Raw genomic sequence first — 25,000 nt, 5'->3', positions numbered from 1 at the left:
CTATATAGGCTCTGTCAAATTTTGCTATTCTTTTCAGAGTGTCCAGTTGTCACATCCTTTATAATATTCCAATATTTGCCCTACTATTCTCTTCCTCCCTTCTTAAAGAGTTGGGTTACATTTTTAACATCTGCAGGATCCTTTCATAAATCTATAGAACATAAGAACATAAGAACTAGGAGCAGGAGTAGGCCGTCCGGCCCTTTGAGCCTGCTCCGCCATTCAATAAGATCATGGCTGATCTTTTCGTGGACTCAGATCCACTTACCCACGTTCTTACCGTATCCCTTAATTCCTTTATTGTTAAAAAAAAATCTACCTTATCTTTAAAAACGTTTACTGAAGTAGCGTGAACTACTTCACTGGGCAAGGAATTCCAGAGATTAACAACCCACTGGGTGAAGAAGTTCCTTCTCAATTCAGTCCTAAATCTGCTCCCTCTAATCTTCAGGCTATGCCCTCTTGTCCTAGCTTCACCTGCCAGTGGAAACATCCTCTCTACTTCTATCTTCTCTATTCCCTTCATAATTTTATATGTTTCTATAAGATCCCCCCTCAATCTTCTGAATTCCAATGAATATAATCCCAAACTACTCAGTCTCTCCTCATAAGCCAACCCCCTCAACTCCGGAATCAACCTAGTGAACCTCCTTTGCACCCCCTCCAGTGCCAGTACATCCTTTCTCAAGTAAGGAGACCAAAACTGCACACAGTACTCCAGGTGTGGTCTCACCAGCACCTTGTACAGCTGCAACATAACCTCTCTGCTTTTAATCTCAATCCCTTTAGCAATGAAGGACAAAATTCCATTTGCTTTCTTAATTACTTGTTGTACCTGCAGACCTGCGTTCTGTGATTCATGCACAAGGACACCCAGGTCCCTCTGCACAGCAGCATGCTGCAACTTTTTACCATTCAAGTAATAATCCTTTTTACTATTACTTCTACCAAAATGTATGACTTCACATTTATTTACATTGTATTCCATCTGCCAGACCTTTGCCCACTCACTCAATGTATCTATAGAATTTTGAAAGACAATCATCAATGCATCCATCACCTTTCTAGCCACCTTCTTTAACACTCTGGGATAAAGCTCATCTGGTTTTTGGGAGTCACTCACTCTCTAACTGCCTACATGTCCTAACCTGCAGTGTGACCACCTCTCTAAACAAGCTACCAGGCAATTCTCTGCCTTGTGGATGTACCACTGTGACTTGAGCCACAACCTGATACCCAAAACCCTGAAAATCAAGTTTATGCAGCCAGCATTTATGCAGGATAAGTACCTTTGCAGGACACATGCCACAGGCTACACATTTCAATTGGCTGAGCTACCCTACCATACCTTAGCTTTATAGTCCATTGACTAAGTGGAATAGCTTCCCAGCTAGGCACCAACCGGCTCCTTGCATTGCATTCAAGAAAAATTTAAATATGGAAGGTGAAAGAAAGTAGAAATGATCACTTCCTTCGTCAAACTTTCCAATCAGCAAAGTATTTGCTCACTCTGCTTACAATCTGCATTCTGTTTGCCAGCTGTATTAAGGCCATTATAGCTATGCTGTCTCAAGTTAAAACTACAGCAGCCAGAACTAGAATTAGATTAGTTAGCTAATTGACAACTCTGTGTCACAGTTTGTTTAGGTCTACCTAAGGCTAGAAAAAACTTTATGCAGTTAACATTTAACTGTAGACCAAGCCAGAATTTTGGAAAGATATTGACATTTAAAAGTCCACACTCTCAAACTCACTGACTCAATCTGCAGACAACTTATGCACAATATTAGTTCACACTATTTTCTCTCTCACTTTTTCCATAACTTATTGTCTTTTTTCAATAATATATACTGATACTTGGCTCACTTTGAACTGGAAAAGAATAAGGTTTTGCTGCAATATTATTGCTATGCTCACCTTATAGGCATCTAAGTTCACTTAACAAAAACACAGTCATTAAAAATAATGTAATTGTATCCAGATCAACCACAAAGAACTTTGTGCTTGTCAAATAGGTTAAGTTTCAAATTCAAGTGAAACACTGCAATTAAAATAGAAAAAAAACAAAATGGAGAAACTCCACAGCATCTATGGAAAGAGAAAGAGAAAGAGAGTTAATGTTTTGAGTCTATTAGGGGGTTTCTTCAGAACAGTTCAGTTTCTCTACATATGCTGCAGAGTATGCATTTTCCGTGTTTCAGATGTCCACCATCCGAAGTATTTTGCTTTTAATTAAAACAAAGGCTTCATTAGTTGGACAACTTGTTCAAAAGAATGCAAGTGCCCACAAGTTACTTTTCCTGCAAGTCGAAATGACTGCTAAACAAAAAACCAAAAGAACTGTGAAAGCTGAAAAACAGAAATGAAAACGGAAGCTGCTGGAAAAACTCAGCTGGTCTGGCAGCATCTGTGGAAAGAAAGCAGAGTTAATGTTTCAGGTGAGCCCTCTTCAGAATTCTTTAGAGTTCTGCTCAGACCAGCTGAGATTTTCCAGCAATTTCTGTTTTTGAAAGGATTGCTCTTTGTTTACCTGTGTGTTCTGCGTCGGTATCTGTAACAATAGGGCTAACGCATTGTAATCAAAAAGCTCATCTAGGGCAATTAGTCCACCGTGAACTCCAATTTCTAAAAGGTTATTGGCATATTCCTTAAGTCCAATTGACTGCACCCAACGTATCACTCGCTCATTAGTCCACACCATAACATCTGTAAAAATACAATGAAAGATATTATCAGAGGGAACTTGATTCACATTACAGTGCACTTATCAGCTTACAAATGCATAAAATCTTGCGTCCGGAACGTCTCAGGAGTTTCCTCCTTTTCTTCCAGCGGTAACGGTATCGAGGCTGCATCCATTTCAGACTGCGAAGTTTCCTTAACATCAGACGGAGTAGGAGAACCTATGGTCTCTGCCAGGCGTTCTGGCTTTTCTGAGTGGCCAAGTATGTTTTGGTTCTGCCCCGTTTGCAAGGAAACAGCTTTCCGGTAAATCTACATGTTTGTTTAGGATCACCTCACTTCCTCGAACTTTGTAAGTCACAGAACCTGACCTTGTGGCCACCTCACCTTGCCCACATGCGGAGCCATTTCCATGGTCCCGGCACCAAACATCATCCCTTGACTTAAATTCTCTCTTTCACTTAGAGGCAGCACATGGCCGTCATTGGTGTTTCTGCTGCCGTTTCAGTCTCCCTACAAGGTCTGGGAGTATCAGGTTTAACCTGGTGCGGAGTCTTCTCCCCATCAGCAACTCTGCTGGAGCCATCCCCGTTATTGCGTGAAGGGTGGTCCTATAATCAAACAGGAACCGGGAGAGTTTGGTATCAAGTGCTTCTTCAAGTCTGCCTTCAACATTTGAGCCGCTCTTTCTGCCAGACCATTGGATGGATGGTAGGGAGCTTCCCTTATGTGCTGAATGCCATTTGACTTCAGGAAATACTTAAAACGCCCTGCTAGTAAATGACATTGGATTGTCTGTGACCAATACTTCCGGGAGTCCGTGTATCGTGAACAATGCTCGCATCTTCTCAACTGTCATCCTGGAGTTTGCCAAATGGGCTTTATGCACGTCCAACCACTTTGAATGGGCATCCACAATAATCAGGAGCATTGAGACCATGAAAGGACCGGCATAATCGACATGTAACTGGGTCCAAGGTTTACTCGGCCATTATCATGAATGTAGGGGTGCAGCTGGTGCCAATTTTTGTCCTGTTGGCTCTGAGCACTGCCCCACCAACGTAGCTATGTCAGCATCCAAACTGGCAACAGACACAGCTTCTTGCTGGCATCTTCATCTTGGAAACTCCTAATGACCCTGGTGGAGTTCAGCCAGAATCTGGCAGCAACCTTTACATGTGACAATCATTCTTGCTCGCCATAAAGATATGCCATCCTCTACAGTAATCTGGTCGAGCCAGGTCCAGAAAGGTTTCAGTCCTGGTTGCAATGGCCCTTCGTTCTCCCCCAATACTACCAGCTGTTTTAGTTTCACTAGGACAGTATCTTTCTGTGTCCACAGTCCGATATTGTCAGCAGTGACTGGAAGGGTTTCCAGGAAGTTTAAAACCAAAATGGACTCTTCAAGCAGAGGCACCACCGGTGGAGTATCTGCCATTGAGAGGTGGCTCAGGGCGTCCTGTACAGTGTTCTAACTCGTACGCACTGAGAACAAAGGCCCACCGCTGAATTCTATCGGAAGCTATGGGCAGCACCATCTTGTCTTCCTTCAGTAGCCCTAGCAGGGCTTTGTGATCTCTAACTATGACAAATTTCCATTCATAAAGGTACTGGTGGAACTTCCTCACACCAAAGATGACTGCTAAACCTTCCTTCTTTATCTGGGCATATTTGCATTCAGCATCAGCCAACGTCTGGGAAGCTTACGCTGTCAGGCGTTCCTCTCCTTTGGGCCAATGGAGAGCCAACGCTACCCTGATTCCATACGGGGAGGCATATGTCAGCACCACCTCTCTCTTCAGATTGTAGTGGGCCAACACCTCAGATGACGATTGCTGCATTTTTCACTTCCTAAAGGCTATAACTTGGCCGCAAGACCATTCCCATGGTTGACAGCAGGTGTAAAGGTGCCAAGATGGAGGCCAGGTTACGTATGAATTTTCCGTAATAATTCACTAATCCAGGGAAAGACCTAAGCTCCGGTACAGACATGGGAGCCGAGGCTCCTTTGATCACCTTCATTTTATCTTCTAACAGGTGTAACCCGGTTTTGTAGACTCTGTAACCCAACCAGATCACTTGGGGCGCCTAGAACATGTTTTTCCCTTCTAAGGCGTATAGCTGCCTTAACTACAATGGCTTGTTGGCCCAGATCCTGAAGAACTTTTTAGCCATTGGCTGAGGCTTGGCTTTGTTGCAGGGTTCTGCTGTGGGCTGGTCTAGGGACCCTCTGCTCAGGATATGCCCTGTGTGAGGCTCTGCGATTGCCTACACTCAAGTGGTGTTCCGCAAGCTCAACTGGACAGGTGAGGGTTTCCGCTTCCATTGGGATGCCCTGAAGTTCCCATGCTCCACTTGCCACATTTTCTAAAGACAAGGCCAGCTGCATTGTCTGTTTGAAGTCCAGTTGGCCTTCAGCTGGTAGCTGCTTCTGTATGGTTACATCATTAGTCCCACATACCAAACAATCTCTCAGCATCTCATTCAGAGTTAACCCAAAATCACATGCCTCTGCCAGTCGTCTTAACTTCGTCAAAAATCCCGATACAGATTCCCTCAGTTCTCTAACGGCCAAATAAAACCAATAATGTCTCAGAATTAGTGGATATTTGGGGTTGTAATATTCCTAAACCAACTCCATCAACTCTTGCATGGTTTCAGTATCTGGTGCCTCTGGAAATGTTGTCCCTTATAACTGAAAATACTGCAGGTCCACAAGCAGTCAGAAGGATTGCCTGTTGTTTTTCATCTGTTCCAATCTCATTTGCCCAGACAAAGTATCACATTCTTTCTAGTCTTCAACAGCAGAATCAAACAAGTCAAGGTTCCCAAATAAAGGCATGGTGCCAGAAATGCTTACCCCCAACTCCGAGATGACTCTTGTGAGTAAGTGTTCTTCAGGCATGTATGGTTTTCTCCCGTCACCACGGAAATAACTGCACAGAGGCCAGTATCCCCTCACCTAGTCACCCTTTATTTACTTGTGCACAGTATACTGTATGTGGTCAGCCAGCTCAGAGTCAGTCCCCTGGGCTAAGGAGGCTCTGAATGCCTTGTTAATATTGGTCAGTTAGTTCCTGGTGATTGACCCAGGTTAACAATCCCAACTCGAGGACCTCGTAGTCAAAGGTCCACCTGGTTCCAATCACTATAAAAACCAATTGATACTGAGCGTGCTACAGGATACAAACCAGTGCAATAACAAAAGTCAAATATGATTTAATCTTTCTTCTCTATCCAGGTTTGACAAACCTTTTTTTGTAGGGTATATAAGACCCAAATAAAAAACATTGGGCTTGTTAATTAAAAAGTTTTTTCAAGTACTATAATGAAAGAAAGTTTGATCAATTTGCATCACGGAAGAAGCTTCGCCCTCAATCGCTGGATCTATAAGTGAGATTACACCCAAGACAACCTAACAGTGTAAGTCAGAGGTTATAAATATAATAATTACCTTTAATTTCATGCTGGCTATCTTCACGCCTCCTTTCCAGTTCCTTACGATCATAATTTAATCTTTTTAAAGCCATTATTCCACAATGTAAGCTTTTTCTGGTTAAAAAACAAACATACATTTGGGCAAAGTTTGCTTCAGGGGCAACAAGCATTTTGAAACTTATACTTTCAAGTAAGTTCATATCACAGAATTTGTTTTAAAATTTCCTTCTTTCCGGTCCAACTTCTAACATCTGTACAGCAGTGCATCTTCTCCTTTAATTTTTAAAAAAATGTTACTTCATTATAATTCAACATTTTGCTCACTGGAATATTGTGTTTCAATATAAGCACTTAAATTTGGTCAAATTGATATCTTCAACTTTTCATGCAATGGCAAACAAACCTAAACTATGCTGGAATGTAACAGACATATTTAAAAAAAAGTGATGATCTAATTTGTCTGCCTTTAAAATAAATATTGGCTGAATTCCAGCCCAAAAATTACATGAGAAAAGGCACTTTTTCATTCTCAATCATGATCTTTTTAAGTTAAGACTGCACCTAAAAGAAGAAAGCTTGACTGATATTTTTCTGTGAGCTATTGTGAATCATGTACAAGTGCAGGGTTCTGAAACATCGATTAAAATTATCAACGTGTCCAAAATATTCAATGAATTTATCAACCACGAGCAAGATATATACCTGTGAAAGCTATCGACCATTTTGAGTTGCCCCCGAAGATCCTTTTTTGTCAAATGGTCCAGCATTCGAGCATCAACTAGACATTCCATAAAGTAACTGCGATACTGAGGTAAACCCAAGCTAGGAAGCCATTCATTGCCGATCCACTCATGATTCATGTCCCCATATGCTAAGGTCTTGAATCCCAAAAGAAGTACAAAGTTTCATCAGAGGATTTAAGTGCCAGGACATATGGTCATTCTTTAACTATGCAAATACTAAGCCTAAGGGTCAGTGTTAGCAAGGGAAACAATTTTTTACTCCTTAATGACAGCATTAAATGAAGTATGGAACATGCTCAAGCAATTATCGTAGAGTCAGAGTTGTACAGCACAGAAATAGACCCTTCGGTCCAACTCGTCCATGCCGACCAAATATCCTAAATAAATCTAGTTCCATTTGCCAGCATCTGGCCCACATCCCTCTAAACCCTTCCTATTAATGTACCCATCCAGATACTTTTTAAATGTTGTTATTGTATCAGCCTCCACTACTTCCTCTAGCATCTCATACCATGCATGCAGCAACCTGCGTGAAAAAGTTGCCCCTTATGTCCTTTGTAAAATCTTGCCCCTCCCACCTTAAACCTTTGCCCTCTAGTTTTGGACTCCCCCCAACCCTGGGAAAAAGATCTTGGCTGTTCACCCTATGCATGCCCCTCATGATTTTACCAACCTCAATAATGTCACCCCTCAGCCTGCAATGCTCCAAGGAAAATGAACACAGCCTATTCAGCCTCTCCCTATAGCTCAAACACTTCAACCCTGGCAACATCCTTGTAAATCTTTTCTGCACACTTTCAAGCTTAACAACATCTTTCCTATAGCAAGGAGGCCAGAAATAAATGCATTATTTGAAAGGTGGCCCAAACAATGTCCTGTACCAACTGCAATATGACCTCCCAAATCCTAGCATGCAAGACACCTTCTTCACTACCCTATCTACCTCCAAGGAACTATGAGCCTTAATCCCAAGATCTCTTTATTCAAAAACTCTACCCAGGGCCCTAACATTAAGTGTATAAGTCCTGCCCTCATTTGCCTTACCAAAATGCAACACCTCACACTTATCAAAATTAAACCAGCTGCCACTCCTTGGCCCACTGGATCAGGCTCTTGTTGTGATAAGTGATAACCTTCTTTGCTGTCCAATACACCACCTTTTTTTGGGGAGGGGGGTGGTGGGGGAACTGTCACCTGCAAACTTACTAACCATTCCTCCTATATTCACATCCAAATCTTTTATTTGACAGAAAGCAGCCAACCCAGCACTAATAATTGCGGCACACCGCTGGTCACAGGCCTCCAGTCAGAAGAACAATCTTCCACCACCACTCTCTGTTTCCTGCCTTCAAGTCAATTTTAATATCCAAATGGCTAGCTCTCTCTGGATTCCATGCGATCTAACCTTGCTAACCAGTCTACCATGCGGAAACTTGTGAAATGCCTTGCTGAAGTCCATATAGATTAAACTATTTAAATTAATAAATGCATAAATCCATCTTCAAAAAGATTATTCTCACTTATTCAGTAAAACTGAATTCTTAGCAAATGTTAAGTCAGTGTAAATGTTTGCATCGTGAGAAACATTTCAACACAGGAACGGAAATAAATGAAAAACTGGGTGAAACAAAACGATAAACTAGCAAGTAAAGAGAGGTATATATTGTTAAAAAGCCCACCTGGGCCCAGCTGCCCTCTTCATCATCCTGATGTTAAAGCAGTTAGAAAAGCATGGGGAAAACATGGGTCATAACGTTAATAATGGTACATTGGTTTAGTTTGCTTTCATAGCCAGTATCATGAATGGATGCAACACAAACCAGCAATCTGAAATTCCAAGCACCGTCTTATTAAGCAGAAGTTTCAGAATAATATCTCTACTAAACAAACAGACATGCAATCAGATTGTTAGAAGATATAAGATGACAATGTACCCGAGATATATTTGGCAACATCCTTTCTATACAAGCAGACATAATTTAGACCCATGATTCATACATGAAAAGGCAACAACTCTAATCAGTTTCCACTCTGTACATCTATCTTGCATGCCCATAATCATGACAATGGATAACTTGTACTATTTATTTTTTATTCACATTAGGAAAACCTCATTAAATTTATTCTACTTGAAAAAGGCAATGCTGCGTAGTACATGTCATCTTCTTGTTAAATAATGTACATGTAGATTCCAGGCTGATTTCATATTTACAAAGTTTAATCTGTACATTAGGGTATCAGGAACAGGGATGAGCTACTGCTCTGTATTTGCCAATTGTACAATTGATGATGTAATCAGAATGGAAGCGCACCACTTGGGCCATCAAGCATCCTCCACAATTCCTACTGCTTGTTTGATAGAAAGGATGTTTCGTTGCATTTATATTAAAATTGAGAGTTGTTCTCTTTCAACAACAAAGGCCTTTAGGTGAGACACTGCAAAGATCGAATATATACAATCATTGAGTACTTAAACACATTTAGGCAAGCATCCATCAGCTTTAAATTTCAAGTGAAATAAATCGCTCAGGCAATTACAGCTGACTATATATCAAAAGCCTTTACAGGAGTGGAAAGTACATGATACAGGGAGAAATGATCAGGGATAGAAGCTGTTAAATGTGGGACTAACCGTTTGTGGTGCAGCAGCGAGAGTTTCCATTTCTTCATGTGTTAACCAGACATTTCCAGTGGACTAATCACATGACCCACAGAGACCCAACAAAATCCAATGACAGGAAAGCAGTAATAAAGAGGAGAGGTGGCAGATCATTAAGTAACAGATATATTTAAGGAAGGCATTCTAAGCCACAGCTTCTCTAGAGGATTGCAAATCACTTACAAGACTCATTGATTTGGCTTTTAAAATCCAGTTTTGTTGTTGAAGGATGACTTTTTCAATCAATTAGTATGTGTCTGTGTGCACTCTTAACTTCAAACATTTCCCAGCATCAGCTTTGTGAACTTTATTTATTCATAGGATGAGGGTGTTCCTGGCAAGGCCAGCACTTTTTCTCCATCTTTAACTGTCCAAATTTATGATGTGGAGGTGTCCATGTTGGACTGGGGTGGACAAAGTCAGAAGTCACATGACACCAAGTTATAGTCCAACAGGTTACTTGGAATCACAAGCTTCCGGAGCATTGCTCCTTTGTCAGGTGAAGTGGAAGGAAGTGCACAGACACATAATTTATATGCAGAGAGATAATGGTAAGATAATTCCAGGCAATTAAGAGTGTCAAAAAATAAATACAAATAGTGTGAGTGGAGTGTCGCCAGGCTGAATAACAAGTCCTTGCAGGTGATCAAAAGTGTCAAACAGTGTGAGTAAAGTGTCAACGGCTGAATAGCAAGTGAAGGGATAACCTATGATCTGATTAATAATTACAAAAAAAATCAAAAATAGAGACAAACCAAATGTCTGGAATAACATGATAGGTATAACAGTCACATGAGAAAGGTCTAACCGAAGTAACAAATAGTTCAAAATTGTACAAACTAATTGAGGTAGAGAGATCGTAACAAGTTATTATGATGCTGGTGTCAAAACAGAAGAGTAAGAAAGATTTAACACAGAACAGTGTGGTTGGGTTACATGTAGCACGGCATGAACCCAAGATCACAGCTGAGGCTGTCCTCAAGGGTACGGAACTTGGCTATCAGTTTCTGCTCGGCGATTCTGTGTTGTGTATCTCGAAGGCCGCCTTGGAGGATGCTTACCCAAAGATCAGAGGCTGAATGCCCTTGATCGTTGAAGTGTTCCCCAACTGGAAGGGAATATCCCCACCTGGCAATTGCTGCACGGTGTCCATTCATCCATTGTTGTGGTGTCTGCATGGTCTTGCCAACATACCATGCCTTGGGGCATCCTTTCCTGCAGCGTGAGGTAGTAGACACTGGCCGAGTCACACGAGTATGTATGTGATGGTAGTGTCCACGTCAATAATTTGACATGTCTTGCAGAGGTTGCCGTGGCAGGGTTGTGTGTGTTGTGGTCGCTGTTCTCCTGAAGGCTGGGTAGTTTGCTGCGAACAACAGTCTGTTTGAGACTCTCATACCTATCATGTTATTCCAGCCATTTGGTTTGTCTCTAGCACCATCCTATTTTTGAACTTTTGTCATTACTAATCAGATCATAGGTCATCCTTTCACTTGCTATTCAGCTGTTGATACTTTACTCACATCATTTGACACTTTTGATCACTTGCAAAGACTTGTTGCTTGGCCTGCCGACACTCCACACTCACTATTTGTATTTATCATTTGACACTCAATTACTTGGAATTATCTTACCATTATCTCTCTACATACAAGTTCTGTGCCTGTACGCTTCCTTCCACTTCATCTGACTATGCAGCAGTGCTTCGAAAGCTTTTGATTTCAACTAAACCTATTGGACTATAACCTGGTGTCTTGTGACTTCTGACTTTGCCCAAACTTAAATGTTGCAATAAAATGCGAGATGTCCACCTTTTTCAACTACTATAGTCCTTGGAATGTGGGTACGCCCACAATGCCCTTAGGGAGGGAGTTCCAGGTTTTTGACCTAAGCAACAGTATAGTTCCATGTCAGGATGGAGAGTGGCTTGGAGGGGGAACTTGCAGGGGGTGGTTTTCCCATGAATGTGCTACCCTTGTCCTTCTCAGGTGATAGAAACTACACGTTTGGAAAATGATGTTGAAAGAACCTAGACAGGTTGGAAATGGAATTCAATGCTGCCACTATGCAGTAGGTGGTAGAGGGTATGAACATTTAAGACAGTGGAGTGAGCCTATCAATCAAGTGGATTGCTTTGTCCTGGATAGTGTTGTTGTTGGAGGAGCTGCATTCATCCAGGCAAACAGGAGTACCCCATCACACTCATGACCTCTGACTTGCAGATGCTGAGCAGGCTATGGGGAGTCTGTTGGTGAGTTATTGGGAATGGCAACATGACGGGAATGTTACAGGATCAGAAATCCAGAGACCAGAATAATGTTCCAGCAACAGGAGTTTAAATCCCATTATGGTTACTCGGATAATTAAAATTTGGTTAATTATTGTGAAATGTTAGGGTCAGTAATAAATATCATTAAACTACCACATATCCTAAACCCATCTAGTTCATGAAATTCCACAACTAGGGGTCCTAAGCCAAGGGGTCACAATCCCAGTAGGGTTACGAAATAAGATTTTAGGTTCTTGAGCTCTGAGGAAGGGTTGAAAGGAACAGAGATTGGACAGAGTTTAGACAGCTGTGAGGCTCCTTCAAATCTTTGATTTTCCTCTGTTAATCATCTGATAGGCCCAATGATTACAGCCAATTTTGTTTGAAAAACAGTGAACCAGTTGTTTTAAATATCCACCTCTCTATTCGCTAATTTTCACTTTGGATCACACAGAATTTGAGACAGAGTCATTACGGGGAAAATGTTTATGAAGCACTGTAGAAAATGGGGAAAAAAAATCTGTCACACTCACCCAGTCTGCCCTATGTACAACTACAGACCCATAGCAATGTGATTGCTCTCAAGTGTCCTCTAAAATGCCCTAGCATGCTGCTCAGATGTATCACACCACTTCCACCACGCACAGTTACAGAGTCAGAACAGGAAAATGAATAACATCTCTCATAAAACATGCCACAGGCCCAAATTGTTAACAAACCATTGTAAAAGCTCATGTTGTTTTCATACATAAATGAGTTTTGTCCCTACCGTTCGAGACGTTGCAGGTGCTGAAGGACTGGTGAGTGATACCATCTCCTGGATAGCTAGGCGTAATTTTAATCTATGGAGTGGATTACTGATGCCAATCTCTCGTTGTATTTCAGTATCTGATAAGGCTGACATAATAGCACCACTTTTTACATTGGCTCTACAGGCTGCTACATACCATGCTGGCATTCCGACCCAAAGCTGGAAACAGAACACAATCAATAAAAGGTTTCTGGTAGGAAAACAACTCTTTTATAAGTTGATAGGTTACAATTGCTTAAAGTTATCTCATTGTGCTGAGAAACCATAGGATTGTGTTGTACACTGACTAATATTACATTATCCACTGGCTTCAATGGAGACTAAATGGAGTGGGTTGTAAAACCAAATTTCCACCAATCCCCTACCTTTCCCATTCAGAAATGGCAAGAATACTAATTCCCACCTCTGTTTGTGGTCGACAAATCTTGTTTTTGCTCGTCAGACTTTTCTTCTTGTAGACTCACGAGTCCCAACCCCATTTATGAAATTTATGAGTTGACAATTATAATGGAAATTTCCTTAGGTTGACACTTTTATCCCAGCCACCCTAAGGAATTATGATTTAAAATGCACTCTTGAAGTTTGTTGGAAACACTCAATTGTAACCTTCTAAAATGAACTGGCTACACTATTTGAAACAGGAGTAAAGGATGACAGAATATGACGAATCAAATAGTTGGTTCAAAGAATCGGTTTAGAAATATCAGACCTTCCATGCTATCGTTTCGATAAAGATTACAAAGTTGCATTTCTATCCTTTTGCCAGGAGTGGTGCTACAGCACATCAGCTTGGTATCAGTCTGTACAGTACTGAATATCCACTATAATCCATCCAAATCCCTCTTCAGCATCTTCCCTAGGTTTTGTATTTAATAATAAATCATCGGAGTCATACGGCACGGAAACAGACCCTTCGATCCAACTAGTCCATGCCGAACCTAAACCCAAACTAAACTAATCCCACCTGCCTGCTCCTGGCCCATATCCCTCCAAATCTTTCCTCGTCATATACTTATCTAAATATCTTTTAAATGTTGTAATTGTGCCCACATCCACCACTTCCTCAGGAAGTTTATTCCATACACCAACCACCCTGTGTAAAAAAAATTTGCCCCTCACATCTTTTCTAAATCTCTCCCCTCTCACCTTAAAAATGTACCCCCTAGTCTTGAAATCCCCTATCCTAGGGAGAAGATACCTATAAAATTAAATTACAGAAATCAAGCGTTCAAGTGCAAGACTTCAAAATGGAGATTGATTTATGTCTGTACAACCTGACGCTATTACACCTAAGCTCTCACATCACTTCACCTGAAGACCATGCTTGGTTTATCTGCAACAAGACTAATCAGTGATAACACAATATTTTTCTCAAATAATTCAAAATACATTACCCATCAATTTAAAATCTGCAATCTCACCTCCAACCACACGACTACAGTGGGCCCATCCCACAGTGCAAACGGGAGACCTTGTCTTCGTGCTTCTTCCAACAACTCTGTCCTAAAATACAAGTCTCATTAACAGATTGGATTCATTTTAAATCAGTTCAGTGGTTTCATCCAGTAAAAAGCAGCATTATTAATCTTCAAATCATTCATTCAAGTCAAAATAGTCAGTCTTACAGATTTAAAGTAATCGGAGTACAAAGAGTTTTAATGAGGTAGTTAGTCCATGCAGATCAAGATTGTTAGACTAATTAAAAACTTGCAACATGAAATATTCATGGGAAAGCATGAGCAAACTGTTATTTTTTTTTGAAAGCTAAAGGTCAGTCACGGAAAATGAAAACCCATTCTTTCTAGCAGGAACTGTTGGTTAAATGAAGCTTCACACAGAAAAGTACCATTTTTCTTCCCACGAGCATATACTAAATGGTATTACCATTTCCACAGAGTTCCAGTTATTCAAATACTGATGAAGTGCTACTGCAGTTCCACACTCCTGAAACCTCATCTTGCTTTTGCATGGTGCTGTCCATTCAAAAACATTTCAGTGCTTTATGACAAAAGTTGGTTTACTAAGCAGTAATTGAGGACTGGGTTTAGAGTTGTACATAGACTGGAAAAATGGTTGTTTGCTTATTAGAAACATTTGAAAGCAGAAACTCAGACTCACAGTAGACAGGTTTCTGACAACATTCTAGGGGGCAGACAGATGGCGGGTGGAAGGTGTTATGGACCGCCCCAAAAATATTTTAAGGCAGCCTAGACTTTAACTTTTTCTTATTTTAAAGAAAAGTGTGAAGTGCTGTGTTCCAGATGCAATTTGACTGGTCAAACTACTCGATATTAAGCAAAACACAATTTATTCAAACACTATAGTTAAATTACAACAAAAGAAGAACTTAGAATAATAGATACAGTAACTATTACTAATTAACTGTTCCCATAAGCACACCCTATGGCAAAAACACAAATTCAGAAAAGCAGATTTTGTCTCACATGCAATCCAGCAGCCTAAGAAGAGAGCCTCCAGCTTTTGGCTGTAATCGAGAGAGGGAAAAATAACTTCCACTTCCAGGGGAGGCAATGGCCTAGTGGCATTATGGCTGGACTGTTAATCCAGAGACATAGATAAAGTTCTGAGGATTCTGATTCGAATCCCATCACAGCAGATTATGGAATTTGAATTCAATAAATATCTGGAATTAAGAATCTAATGATGACAGTGAATCCATTGTCAATTGTTGGAAAAACCCATCTGGTTCACTAATATCCTTTAGGGAAGGAAACTGCTATCCTCACCTGGTCTGGCCTACATGTAACTCCAGACCCACAGCAATGTGGTTGACTCTCAACTGCCCTCTGGGCAATTAAGGATGGACAGAAAATGCTGCCTGGCCCTCATCCCATGAATGAATAAAGAGGAAAAAAAAGCACTTCAAGCCTACAACAGCAACTGCTGAAAGCTAAATTAAAAATCCCTGATCTGAGAGAGTTTGACCACACTCACGCAGGCTGCTTCTATTGTTCTAACTTTTAAAAAAAAAAGTCTCACAAGTTGTTTATCTTCCCACAGACTGCTTACTATCTGTCCCTAAATCTTTTTCTTAAAGCAACCAGAACAAAACACACCCCTTAAGACCACAGCATCATCACACAGGGTTACCTACAATGAAGCTGAAAAGTCAAGGAACAAATGATAATCCAGTTAAACCAGGACACGTTAGGCAGAAGATATGGTTATAGATTTTAGACATTGGATAGGACAAAGTTAGGAAGCAATGTGAAGACAAGGATTTTGGAGGAAATACTAAAGCACTTTGGAGCAAGGGAACTTAATGGCATTACAATGACAGGAACAGTTAAATTGTTCACTGCAGAAATATATGTTGACTGAATATTTTTGGGGAGGGCAAATTGTGTGAAAAGCTCACGAGAATACCATTTGAGAAACTAATCCTCAACATTAAATCTAGGTAAGATAGGATTTCAGACATAGTAAAGGCTGAGATCTGTAATACCTTAATGGTGGAGGACAGTAATCTTGGTGATAGAATGGATTGGAAAACCCAGCCGAGTTTCCAAATAAACCACATACATGTAACATGGAGACAGTACAGACTGCAGATGCTGGAAGCTACAGTCAATAAATGTGGAGCTAGAAAGCACAGCAGATCTGACAGTATCCAAGGAGCAGGAAAGACAACGCTCAGGGTTGAAACTCTTCATCAGGACTAGGAAGGGAGCAGGGCTGGGGGGAGGTTAGGTGAGATGGAGCTTCAGAATGTGGTTTAAGAGCTTCAGGGTAGAGGAGATAACCCAGGGGTTGCAGTGGGTGAGAAACTCACTGAGCTCTCTCCAGAGGGAGGACGAAAATTTCTTCAAAGGTGGGCATCCTTAGAAGAGACTTCGCAGTATGGTGTTCAGTGAATTGGAGACAGTAAGCAATGCAGATGCTGAAGACTAGAGTCAATAAATGTGGAGCTGGAAAAGCACAGCAGGTCAGACAGCATGTCAATAAATGTGGAGCTGGATGTGACACTTGTTTTCACTTGCAAGTGAGACCACCTGGGCCAAAAAGATGGTCACTAGCAAGCCCAACAGAAACTTCTCCACCTGCAGTTATTAGAATGCTTTCACAATGAGAAGTCAACAGCACAGATTAACTGAAAATGAAGCTAGACAAATATACAAATATGTTGACAGAGTTCCACAAAGAGTGACAGAAGATTTGTGTGGAGCATGAGAAGTAGAATGGACCTGATGGGCCTAATAGTGTCCACTGCACAAAAAAGGCTATGTAATTCAATGCAAATATGTATTACATCACTTGTAACAGCCCAAGAGATGAACTTTAGAATTCCAATAGTACTTTCCAAGAAGGCCTTGTGGCAATAATTTTCTCCCAACACATAACATCATAAATAATTTCAGGCCAATTTATTATTCATCCCATGGTGATCTGATCTTGCTCTAATGGGGCTCTTTGGACAGCTTAAGACGTTAAATATGCTACATAAATGCAAGTTGTTGTGATTAGTTTGTTGGCTCTTGCTGTGTGTGAAAATGGCCACCTATAAAAATGGCCATGAATTTACTGCATTTAGTTCATTTGAAATAATTTATAACTGGTGTCACCGTTAAAAGTCAGGTGTTGCCCATCTGATATAGAGATGAGAAGCAGTTTATTCCTCACAGAGGGTTGTGAGTCTTTAATATTCTTTTCCTCAGAAGGCAATGGAAGTACTTTTTGAATAAAGCAGAAGTGGATAGATTCTTAACGAACAATATGAAAAATGATGACGAGTAAGCAGGTATGCAGAGAAATGATATCAGCCAGGATTGTACTGAATGAGGAAGCAGCTAAACCTAGTTCATAAGCTTGTAAGATTCCTCAGACTGATCATGCAATAATGAGAACAAGGCTTTTGCTTCCGAAGTGACAATGACTGTGCAGAAAAACAACCTGCAGTTGAACAGATCATGGTTGTCTGACAATTTCATTATTTTTCTGGAAAGCAACTTCAGTGCCAAAGCAAAGTTTAAGAGGTTTGAAGCAATGAAGCTAGATTTGGCAAAGAAGACATAGCCTTCAAAAGGTCACCTCCTTCCCACGTCCAGCATAAAATACAGATCTTGATCAATAGATGCATTCCTATACCATAGTCAATAATACCATGCCTAGGCAATTCCTCAGGAGAAAGGTGAATTGTTTGCCTTCCAGTTTGATGGGTTCTGAGAACAACAGCAAAACTAAAGTTTTATCTATGGACGCTGACAGATGTGGGGTAAACACTGTTTTGAGGCTCAGTTAGATAAGTTGTTGGGCTTGTTTGCTCTCTCCAATGTCTCAACGTTGCCAGGAACGCACAGAAGCTAAGCCTCTTGATATACTTGGTTTATTCTGAAATGAAAGTTCTCCATTTTTGGGAGTCACTGCTTCTGAGTGACCATAAGTCAGTGAGGACATCTAACCTCTCAAATGGCTTAAGGACATTTCTAAAATGTGCCCCCGTGAATCTCCTGCCACAACTTAGTCCCATGTGAACAGCTGCTTTGCAAGTTTGGTGTCAGGCAAAACAAAATATATGCCTTGCCTAGCAGAGTTGGTTTTGCGTGATTAGTGCCTTAGTACTGGACATGTTAGCTTGAGACAGGTCACTGCTGCCAGGCCACATGTCTTGCCAATGGATTTAGAGGATCATGCAAAGGCACTGCTGGTGGTACTTCCCCAGAGCTTTGAGGTGACTGGCGTACACTGTCCTAGTCTCCAAAATAACAACAAATGCACAGATCACTGCTACCTAGTAAATCACGATCTTAGTTTCCAATTTGATTTCCCGTCCTCAAATACTTTTTGCAAGTTGGCTGAAGGTGAAGCTAGCACATTAGAGGCAATGATAAACTGTCATTTATGTCTACCTTCGTTGAGAGGAGGTTCCCAAGATACAGAAAAGAGTGTGCATTTTTCAGGATCTTGTGGCTGATCTTAAATAGAGTCCAATTCTGTACTGAGGCAGGATAGATACAGCCAATCTTTTCTCATCATGGATTGATGAGATTCGAGCATCAATGCCCAAGTAACACCAGTCAGAAAGGTGATATTATAGCCCAGGGGTTCTTAAGATTATTAGTTGAAGCTACAAAGTTGTAAAGCTAAAACAGAAATTGCTGGAGAAACTCAGCAGGCCTGGCAGCATCTGTGCAGAGAAAGTAGAGTTAACGTTTCAGGTCCTCTGACCCTTTAGTGTCAGCACACTTGAAATTCTAACTGTGCTTTTTCTCCACAGATACTGCCAGGCGGCTATCTGTGGAGAGATAAGAGAAGATCCTTCTTACATACAAACTGGAACTCAATGGAAATGTTCACATCTTGCATACGGCACATTCCAGAGAGAAACAAACTTCCCCATGGCATCAGCGATTGAAATAGAGCTACAAAGCAAACCCATTGCATTCATGAAAGTTAATGATAAATGAACTTACCCTGATTTACTACTAAGGTCATGGAGTGAATAACAACATAAGAAAGGAAAGAAATGAAGAAAAAAATGTGTAAAGCACTAATTTTAAATGAAAGGTAAAATGATATTGGAATGGAATGGATGATGTGGGTTGTGGGTAGGAGAGGGCATTAGGAGGAGCCAGATTTCCTTCTCAGTTCATACATTATTCAAAAGCCACTGTATTTTAAAAACTGTCTTCTGTGCTGTATGAACCATTTAAAATATCATTGCAATTTTTTTTTCAGAAAGGTAATTGATGTAATGGAGTCAAAAGAGCCATGCATTTCGTACTACTTCAGGTAAAAAGCTTCGAAAAAACTTACTTCTTTTTCAACTTTCTATCTTTCTCTGCTTGGCCAAGTTTACTGAGTCCCAAGGTATCCTGAGGACAGGTTTCCATATCAGGTATGCCACCTATAAGGTTTAAAGTTAAATCATTATGCTGTTCATGGGAGTAAATCATCTAATCTAATTTCAGTCAGATATTGCAAATTGGATTTTGAATGGTATTTTATACCCTCCGAACATAAAATATCAAAAATATAATAATAATTTCAAAGAATTTTATCAAGAAGTTGCATGACAGTTTGATACAAGCAGTTCAGGACAGTTCATAGGGTGCAGCATTAGGAAACACAACATAAGCATTCATCAAGGGCAGGAGTCTGAAGAAATTCACAAGATTGTGCTGAGATCCAATAAGATAGTTTAAAAGAAATACATACACACTTGTGCTATTTTCAAGTAAATGGAGTAATTGCTTGTTTTTAGAAGTTAATCCTTCAAATAAAGTTCCAAATGAATTGCAAGTCTACAGTATGCAAAACAAATCTTACATATATCAACTGAAAATGGTTAACATCCAATTTGAATGATTCATTTTCCATTGGTCCTACCTATTACCGAAACACATCCAATTCATTTTCAGGGAAGCAGAAAATAATATCCCCATCACAATGAAAATCCCATATTAATTACATCAAATTTAACAAATACAAATTACTTCCTCAAAAGCAACATTCCAATACTGACACGCAAACACATTATTAGATCTTGCTGATAAATGGTATTGTAATGGTATGTAAGTATTGCAGCATATTAGGAAACAAAACACTTGCCAACATTATATTCACTAGTTACACAAGCTTGGAAACCAATGAAAGCCATGCTAATTTAGTTGCTCAAAAAAATGAGCAGGAAAGGTCAAAGCATAAATCACAAGTGCTGAAAGCCCAGTCCATCACTATTTTCCACGAGGTAAAGTTGAAGGAGGTAAAAATGGGCTTCACATTTTGGTATTGATAAAACAAACTATCACAAATACAAGAGTACATTTTCTGAAGAAGGGTCTAGGCCCGAAACATCAGCTTTCCTGCTCCTCTGATGCTGCTTGGCCTGCTGTGTTCACCCAGCTCTACACCTTGTTATATCAGAAGTACAATGTCAGTATACAAAATCTGAACTCAACTTTTCTTTTGTAGGACATATAAAAGCAATCCTAATTTTCTCTTAAATATGACTTGTGCTACTTTCCTCATGTCTGCTTAGTCATGAACATCGCTTCCCCCTACCATTGCACGATTACCACTGTCATCTCTCTTGCACTGTTACTGGAATTGTTTTCCTTACATGCTTTCCTTGTGAAGGTCAATTAGTCACAATGCTCTCCTGGTCTTTCTTCTTAGAAGTTGTATATCTTTCAGTGTCCTACTGTCAGAATTCTTACCAGTCCAAAGCTTGTTTTCCATACAGAGTCCTTGCTGAACTCCATTTGCATTACCCTATCATCAATGACAAAATACATATTTTCCAAATGTGTCTCCAACCTAGCTCTATCCAATCCGAGTAACGCCCTTGGATGGTATACACTCAATCCTTGTCATCTGATGATTTGCTACCTAGAGATCAGTGTACTTGCAAGGTTAGCCCCAGATCTGTATGTTGTTTTTGCCCATGGACTCATCAGGACTGATTGCGCAGTCCTTATCAGATTTATATTGCTGTGGATAACAGAGACAGACACCACAGGTGTTCCGTGCCCCTATCAACCGCAGATAATGAGGATTTAGCGTATCCCTGTTTAGACAGTTCACACTACACTTCTATTGACCACATTTCCTTTTTTCTAGATCATCATCAATATCATCTCATTACCACGGAGGGGCCGCCCTACCAGGGGAAAGCCATAGCAGCTAGGTCTCCAGCACTCAGCCTGGCTCTGTGGCTGAGAAGGGATCGAGGGAGAACAGGAGAGCGATAGAGATAGGAGATTCAATGGTTAGGGGAATAGACAGGAGATTCTGTGGTCCCGAGCGAGACTCCCAGATGATATGTTGCCTCCGAGGTGCCAGGGTCAGGGATGTCTCGGAGGGAGTCTTCAGGATTCTTAAAGGGGAGGGTGAACAGCCAGAAGTTGTGGTACACATCAGTACAAATGACATAGCTAGGAAAAGACAGGAGGACTTGAAAAGTGAATATATAGGGAGATAGGTTGGAAGCTAAAAGGCAGGATGAGCAGAGCAGTAATCTCAGGATTACTACCGGTGCCACGGGCGAGTGAGGCTAGGAATAGAGAGCGAGTGCAGCTGAACATGTGGCTACAGAGCTGGTGTAAGAAGGAGGGCTTCAGATATGTGGATCATTGGGGTAGCTTCTGGGGAAGGTGGGACCTGTACAGGAAGGACAGGTTGCACCTGAACTGGAGGGGCATCAATATCCTGGGCGGGAGGTTTGCTAGAGCTCTTCGGGAGGGTTTAAACTAGTTTGGTAGGGGGTTTGGAACCGGAGCTACGGATCAGAGGATGGGGTAGCTAGTGTACAGGTAGGTACAGCATGTAGAGAGTCTGTGAGGGAGGATAGACAATTGACAGGGCAAAGTTGCAGTCAGTGCAACAGGTTGAAGTGTGTCTATTTTAATGCAAGAAGTGTGAGGAATAAGGGTGATGAACTTGGAGCATGGATCAGTACTTGGAGCGACGATGTTGTGGCCATTACGGAGACTTGGATAACACAGGGGCAGGAATGGTTGTTGGATGTTCCAAAAGAAATAGGGAGGGAGGTAAAAGAGGTGAGGCAGTGGCATTGCTAATCAAGGATGGTATCACAGCTGCAGAAAGGGAGGTCATGCAGGAGGGTTTGTCTACTGAGTCAGTATGGGTGGAAGTCAGAAACAGGAAAGGAGCAGTCACTTTATTAGGAGTTTTCTACAGACCCCCCCAATAGCAACAGAGACACAGAGGAACAGATTCGGAAGCAGATTTTGGAAAGGAGCAGAAGTAATAGGGTTGTTGTTATGGATGACTTCAACTTCCCTAATATCAACTGGAACCTTCTAAGTGCAAATAATTTGGATGGAGCAGATTTTGTCAGGTGCATCCAGGAAGGATTTCTGACTCAGTATGTAGATAGGCCGACTAGACGGGAGGCCATATTGGATTTGGTGCTTGGCAACAAACCAGGCCAGGTGTCAGATCTCTTGGTGGGAAAGCATTTCGGTGATAGTGATCACAACTCCCTGGCCTTTATGAAAGCCATGGAAAGGGATAGGAGCAGACAGTGTGGGGAAGTATTTAATTGGGAGAGGGGGAATTACAATACTATTAGGCAAGAACTGCGGGGCATAAATTGGGATCAGATGTTCTCAGAGAAATGCACGATAGAAATGTGGAGGTTGTTTAGGGAGCACTTGCTGGGAGTGCTGGATAGGTTTGTCCCACTAAGGCAAGGAAGGGATGGTAAGATGAAGGAACCTTGGATGACAAGACATGTGGGACATCTAGTCAGGAGGAAGAAGGAAGCTTACTTAAGGTTGAGGAAGCAAGGATCGGATAGGGCACTTAGAGGGCTACAAGGTAGCCAGGAAGGAATTGAAGAATGGACTTAGGAGAGCCAGAAGTGGGTATGAAAAAACCTTGGCGGGTAGGATTCAGGAAAACCCCAAGAGGACAGCCAGAGTGAGGGTAGGGCCAATCAGGGATAGTGGAGGGAACTTGTGCACGGAATCGGAAGTCGTAGGGGAGGTCCTTAATGAATATTATGCTTCAGTATTCACCAGTGAGAGGGACCTTGATGTTTGTGAGGACAGCATGAAACAGGCTGATATGCTCGAACAGGTTGATGTTAGGAAGGAGGATATGCTAAAAATTTTGAAAAACATGAGGATAGATAAGTCCCCTGGGCCAGACGGGATATACCCAAGGTTATATACGGGAAGCCTTTGGTGATGATCGTTGCGTCCTCACTGTCCACTGGAGTAGTACCAGATGATTGGAGGGTGGCAAATGTTATTCCCTTGTTTAAGAAAGGGAATAGGGATAATCCTGGAAATTACAGACCAGTCAATCTTATTTCTGTGGTGGGCAAATTATTGGAGAGGATTCTGAGACACAGTATTTATGATTATTTGGAAAAGCACAATTTGATTAGAAATAGTCAGCACGGCTGTGTGAGGGCCAGGTCATGCCTCACAGGCCTTACTGAATTCTATGAGGATGTGACAAAACACACTGATGAAGATAAAGCAGTGGATGTGGTGTGTATGGATTTTAACAACGCATTTGATAAGGATCCCCATGGTAGGCTCATTCAGAAGGCAAGGAGGCATGGGATTCAGGAAAATTTGGCTGTTTGGATACAGAATTGGTTGTCCAATAGAATACAGAGGGCAGTAGTAGATGGAAAGTATTCAGCCTGGAGCTCGGTGACCAGTGGTGTTCCACAGGGATCTGTTCTGGGGCCTCTGCTCTTTGTGATCTTTATAAATGACTTGGATGAGGAAGTGGAAGGGGGGGGTTAATAAGTTTGCCAATGACAGAAAGGTTGGAGTTGTGGATAGTGTAGAGGGCTGTCGTAGGTTGCAATGGGACATTGACAGGATGCAGAGCTGGGCAAAGAAGTGGCAGATGGAATTCAACCCAGAAAAGTGTGAAGTGATTCATTTTGGAAGGTTGAATTTGAATGCAGAATACAGGGTTAATGGCAGAATTCTTGGCAGTGTGGAGGAAGAGGGATCTTGGGGTCCACGTCCATAGATCCCGCAAAGTTGCTACCCAAGTTGATAGCGTTGTAAAGAAGGCATATGGTGCGTTGGCTTTCACTGGCAGGGGAATTGAATTTAAGAGGCACGATGTTATCCTGTAGCTCTATAAAGCTCTGGTTAGACCACACTTGGAATATTGTGTTCAGTTCTGGTCACCTCATTATAGGAGGAATGTGGAAGCTTTAGAGAGGGTGCACAGAAGATTTACCAGGATGCTGCCTAGACTGGAGAGCAGGTCTTATGAGGAAAGGTTGAGGGAGCTCGGGCTTTTCTCATTGGAGAGAAGAAGGATGAGAGGTGACTTGATAGAGGTGTACAAGATGATGAGAGGCATAGATAGTGTGGATAGTCAGAGACTATCCCAGGGCGGAAATGACTATTACAAGGGGGCATAATTTTAAGGCGACTGGAGGAAGGTATAGGGGAGATGTCAGAGGTAGGTTCTTTACACAGAGAGTGGTGGGTGTGTGGAATGCGCTGCCAGCAGTAGTAGTGGAATCAGATACATTAGGGACATTTCAGCAACTCTTGGATAAGTACATGGGTGATAGTAAAATGTAGGGTATGCAGGTTAGTTTGATCTTAGAGTGGGATAATAGGTCGGCACAACATCGTAGGCCGAAGGGCCTGTCCTGTGCTGTATTGTTCTATGTTCTATCTCTTACATCTGCTTTCAAAAGTCCAGAGATTATTTTTCTTCAATTCTACCCATCACAGGTATTTACCAACTTTGCTTCGAAACACAGTTGACCTTAATAGCAATCTACCATGCACATCAAATAAAATAATGGAACAGCTCTGTCTATCAAATTGTAAATTTACTCATGTTGCATTCAAATCTGCAGAGCACATGTGGGACTTAACCAATTTAAAATTGCCATCATATAGAATAGGACTATCATTTCTTAA

General features: G+C 41.3%; 1 protein-coding gene across 1 annotated transcript; it reads right to left on the bottom strand.

Moving 5' to 3' along the window:
* Positions 1-2,530: 2,530 nt before the first annotated feature.
* Positions 2,531-19,503, bottom strand: LOC125481476 (liprin-alpha-1-like; the record flags this gene model as incomplete). The annotated part of the gene is made up of 7 exons (XM_048593062.1): positions 19,377-19,503; positions 19,034-19,045; positions 14,024-14,105; positions 12,561-12,761; positions 6,823-6,998; positions 6,137-6,234; positions 2,531-2,706 (listed from the first exon to the last, which is right to left on the bottom strand). Coding segments are annotated over exons 1-7 (822 nt in total), but the record flags the coding sequence as incomplete, so codon positions are not given.
* Positions 19,504-25,000: the final 5,497 nt, after the last annotated feature.

The sequence above is a fragment of the Rhincodon typus genome, unplaced genomic scaffold, assembly GCF_021869965.1.
Source record: "Rhincodon typus isolate 14 unplaced genomic scaffold, sRhiTyp1.1 hic_rhity00002283, whole genome shotgun sequence".
NCBI lineage: Eukaryota > Metazoa > Chordata > Chondrichthyes > Orectolobiformes > Rhincodontidae > Rhincodon > Rhincodon typus.
This window is presented reverse-complemented; position numbering and strand designations above follow the sequence as displayed.